A 4,674-nucleotide genomic window follows, 5' to 3' on the forward strand; every position below is an offset into this window, starting at 1 on the left:
CACACACACACACACACACACACACACACACACACAATGATGAAATGCGATCTGAATCCTCCACATTCCTCAAACGCCGACTCGCATAAACACAAAGATTTATGGGAAAACGTGGAGAGGAAAGTTCTCTGAGTCAGGAACAGAAACAGTTTCCATCTGTTGCAGCACCCGGGACCCAGACCAGGACCAGGGAGACCCGGGGCCTCTCAGACCCAGACCAGGACAAGGGAGACCCAGGTCCTCTCAAACCCAGACCAGGACCAGGGAGACCTGGGTCCTCTCAGATCCAGACCAGGACCAGGGGAGACCCAGTTCCTCTCAGACTCAGGGTTAGGGGGTTACATCCCAACACATTTGGCGTTTGCCAGAGAACACCGAGATTGGCAACTTGGCCACCGGCGCCCTGTGGTCTTCTGAGATTCAGCAGCTTCACACTGAACACATGGGACAGAGTCTAGAGACGCCGTGGAGAAGGTTCTGCTGCCGGCAACGTCCTCCAGCGGGACCGCTTTGGCAGGGGGGTCAGTAATGGTGTGGGGTGGCATTTCTTTAAGGGACCGCACAGCCCTCCATGTGCTCACCTGAGGTAGCCTGACTGCCATTAGGCACTGAGATGAGATCCTCAGACCCCTTGTGAGACGATGTGCTGGTGCGGATGGCCCTGGGTTCCTCCTCGAGACAATGCTAGACCTCATGTGGCTGGAGGAGGTCAGCAGTTCCTGCAAGAGAAAGGCATTGATGCTACGGACTGGCACCCCAGTTCCCCAGACCTGAATCCAATTGAGCACATCCGGGACATCATGTCTCGCTCCGTCCGCCAACGCCATGTTGCACCACAGACTGTTCAGGATGGTTTAGTCCCGGTCTGGGAGGAGACCCCCAGACCACCTTCCCCTCATCAGGAGCATGCCCAGGCGTTGTAGGGGGTCCTACAGGCAGGTGGAGGCCACACAAACTACTGGGCCCCATTCTGACTTGTTTCAAGGACATTAAATCAGAGCTGGATCAGCCTGTACGGGGTTCTCCACTGTGATTTTGCGTGTGACTCCAAATCCAGACCTCAACGGGTTAATACATTTGATTTCCATTGAGAGTTTTTGTGTGATTTGGTTGTCAGCACATTCAACTAAAGAAAAGAGTATTTAATAAGATCATGTCATTCATTCAGATCCAGGATTTGGTATTCTAGGGTTCCCTTTATCTTTTAAGCAGTGGACTTTATTAAACTTTACTTTAAATCATGGGACAACATCCCATGATCAATATGGGATCATCATAGTACTAGTAGTACTAGTAGTAGTACCTGTAGTATCTGTGGTGTAGTAGTAGTAGTACTGGTAGTAGTAGTAGTACTAGTAGTATCCGTGGTGTATTAGTAGTAGTAGTACTAGTAGTAGTAGTAGTAGTACCTGTAGTATCCGTGGTGTAGTAGTAGTAGTGGTGGTAGTAGTAGTAGTACTAGTAGTAGTAGTAGTAGTAGTACCTGTAGTATCAGTGTTGTGTTAGTAGTAGTGGTAGTAGTAGTAGTACTAGTAGTAGTAGTAGTAGTAGTACCTGTAGTATCCGTGGTGTAGTAGTAGTAGTACTGGTAGTAGTAGTAGTACTAGTAGTATCCGTGGTATGTTAGTAGTAGTGATAGTAGTACTAGTACTAGTAGTAGTAGTAGTAGTAGTACCTGTAGTATCCGTGGTGTAGGCCGAGTGCAGCCCGTCCATCTGCAGCTGAACCATAATAATAATAATGAATAATGATGATGATGAAGATGAAGATGATAATCCAGAGTGAAGCAGCTCCATTCTGACCGAGAGACGACAGGAAACTAAACTCTGGAGCAGACGGTCCTCCTCTCCTCCCTCGCTCTCTCTCTCTCTCCTCTACCCTTATTATCTCCTCCCTCGCTCTCTCGCTCTCTCTCTCTCTCTCCTCTACCCTTATTATCTCCTCCCTCGCTCTCTCTCTCTCTCCTCTACCCTTATTATCTCCTCCCTCTCTCTCTCTCTCTCTCTCTCTCTCTCTCTCTCTCTCCTCTACCCTTATTATCTCCTCCCTCGCTCTCTCGCTCTCTCTCTCTCTCTCCTCTACCCTTATTATCTCCTCCCTCGCTCTCTCTCTCTCTCTCCTCTACCCCTATTATCTCCTCCCTCTCTCTCTCTCTCTCTCTCTCTCTCTCTCCTTTACCCTTATTATCTCCTCTCTCTCTCTCTCTCTCTCTGTCTCTCTCTCTGTTTTTTTCTCTGTGTGTTTTTTTCCCTCTCTGCTCTCCCAGTCACAGCTCTCTTTTTGCAGAAGACACACACACACACACACACACACACACACACACACACACACACACACACACACACACACTGTAGGTGGAGACATGAACCTATCATCTCCAGCAGTTGAATTCATTATAACACATCTGACATCACAGATCACATGACCTCTCACACACACTGGGCATGTGCGTACCGGTGTAGTCAGGAAACAGGACTCTGTCTCACCTTGACTCATTGTTCTGGCTTCTAAAACCAGGTGCACCCTCAATAAAATTCACACTGATTCACCCTGTGTGATCAGGTCTCTGTTTTAGCTACAAGGTGAAGAAGAAGTCCCCCTGAGGAAGGATATCTTAGATGTTTCAGGCTGCAGACACACTGGAGATATCCCAGCATGCAACAGCAGCTCCACCTGCTGGAGGAAACTGTGACGTACAGTTATAAATTATATTCAGATCCTTCCGCTGAGGAAACGTTGTCCAAGGTCCACGTCCTCACACATTCTTTGTACAAGAAGGTAAAACGACACCACTGCATTCCAATGAGAGCAGCTGCCAACAGCAGCTGTGTCCAGGCTACAGTCTCCAGGCTCCAGGCTCCAGGCTCCAGGCTCCAGGCTCCAGGCTCCAGGCTCCAGGCTCCAGGCTCCAGGCTACAGTCTCCAGGCTCCAGTCTCCAGGCTACAGTCTCCAGGCTCCAGTCTCCAGGCTACAGTCTCCAGTCTCCAGGCTCCAGCCTCCAGGCTCCAGTCTCCAGCCTCCAGGCTCCAGTCTCCAGCCTCCAGCCTCCAGCCTCCAGCCTCCAGCCTCCAGCCTCCAGCCTCCAGGCTCCAGGCTCCAGGCTCCAGGCTCCAGTCTCCAGCCTCCAGACTCCAGGCTCCAGCCTCCAGGCTCCAGCCTCCAGGCTCCAGCCTCCAGGCTCCAGGCTCCAGGCTCCAGGCTCCAGGCTCCAGCCTCCAGGCTCCAGGCTCCAGGCTCCAGGCTCCAGCCTCCAGGCTCCAGCCTCCAGCCTCCAGCCTCCAGCCTCCAGCCTCCAGCCTCCAGCCTCCAGGCTCCAGGCTCCAGGCTCCAGGCTCCAGGCTCCAGGCTCCAGCCTCCAGGCTCCAGGCTCCAGCCTCCAGCCTCCAGGCTCCAGGCTCCAGGCTCCAGGCTCCAGCCTCCAGGCTCCAGGCTCCAGGCTCCAGGCTCCATCGTCCTTCTGGGACACACAGGAGTCGGTAAATCTGCTTCAGGGAACACCATCCTTGGACGACCAGGTTTTATGTCAAAACGATCCTTCAAATCAGTGACAACACAGATCTCTACACAAAGTAGACCTGTGCTTGGAAAACAGATCTCAGTGATCGACACACCAGGAATAATTGGGTCTAAGAGTGATATTCAGAGCCTTTGCAAGGAGCTCCTGAAGTTTCCCGGACCTCGTCTGTTCCTGGTAGTAATTAAAGCAGATCGATTCACCGGTGATCATGAGAGAGCTCTGGATGCAGCTCTCAGTGCCATTGGAGATTGTGAGCTCAACAACTGTTACCTGCTCTTCACCGGAGGAGATGACCTCGACAAGACATCATTGGATGAGTATATCAATGAAGATCCAGGAAGTCGTCTTAAAAAGGTTGTTGACAGGTTTAAAGGGAAATATCTTTTGTTCAACAATAAAAATGGAACCCAGGAACAAGTCAGAGAGCTGCTGCAGAAGTCAGGCCACCTCAGAAACGATGAGTAGAAACGGAAACATTTAATTGATGTTTACATTTTAAGACTGTGTGTAGTAGATCAGCTGATCTGCCAGAGTTTTTCTGAGTTTTGCTGTCAGTGAGTGAGGTACAGATGCCCATAGGACTATGGTCCCACAGGGCTGTGGGACCACAGGGCTGTGGGACCATTAGGCTGTGGGACCATTGGGCTGTGGGACCATAGGGCTGTGGGACCATTAGGCTGTGGGACCATTGGGCTGTGGGACCATTGGGCTGTGGGACCATTGGGCTGTGGGACCATTGGGCTGTGGGACCCCAGGGCTGTGGGACCACAGGGCTGTGGGACCATTAGGCTGTGGGACCATTAGGCTGTGGGACCATTGGGCTGTGGGACCATTGGGCTGTGGGACCATTGGGCTGTGGGACCCCAGGACTGTGGGACCCCAGGACTGTGGGACCCCAGGACTGTGGGACCACAGGACTGTGGGACCATTGGGCTGTGGGACCATTCTTTTAAAGAGATGTGCGTCCATTACGCTAAATGCTAAATTTTTGGATGCTTTTATATACCCCTTAGTGGTCCCTAATACTGTATCTGCAGTCTCTTTATATAGACCTTAGTGGTCCCCTATTGCTGTATCGGAAGTCTATTTATATAGACCTTAGTGGTCCCTAATACTGGATCTGAAGTCTCTTTATATAGACCTTAGTGGTCCCTAA

At 51.2% G+C, this 4,674-nt stretch overlaps 1 protein-coding gene and 1 pseudogene across 1 annotated transcript in view; one reads left to right on the forward strand and one right to left on the reverse strand.

Annotated features, from left to right (window-relative positions):
- Window positions 1-1,905, reverse strand: part of LOC117956047 (A disintegrin and metalloproteinase with thrombospondin motifs 2-like) — an 8,859-nt gene extending 6,954 nt beyond the window's left edge. Inside the window, exon 1 of the mRNA XM_034890890.1 lies at window positions 1,676-1,905. Within this exon, the coding sequence (XP_034746781.1) occupies window positions 1,676-1,796 (121 nt within the window). The 5' untranslated portion in view covers window positions 1,797-1,905. The remainder of the gene's footprint in view (window positions 1-1,675) is intronic.
- A 1,496-nt stretch (window positions 1,906-3,401) lies between these two features.
- Window positions 3,402-4,674, forward strand: part of LOC117956048 — a 4,847-nt pseudogene continuing 3,574 nt past the window's right edge.

This window comes from Etheostoma cragini, chromosome 13, assembly GCF_013103735.1.
Source record: "Etheostoma cragini isolate CJK2018 chromosome 13, CSU_Ecrag_1.0, whole genome shotgun sequence".
In the NCBI taxonomy this organism is placed as follows: domain Eukaryota; kingdom Metazoa; phylum Chordata; class Actinopteri; order Perciformes; family Percidae; genus Etheostoma; species Etheostoma cragini.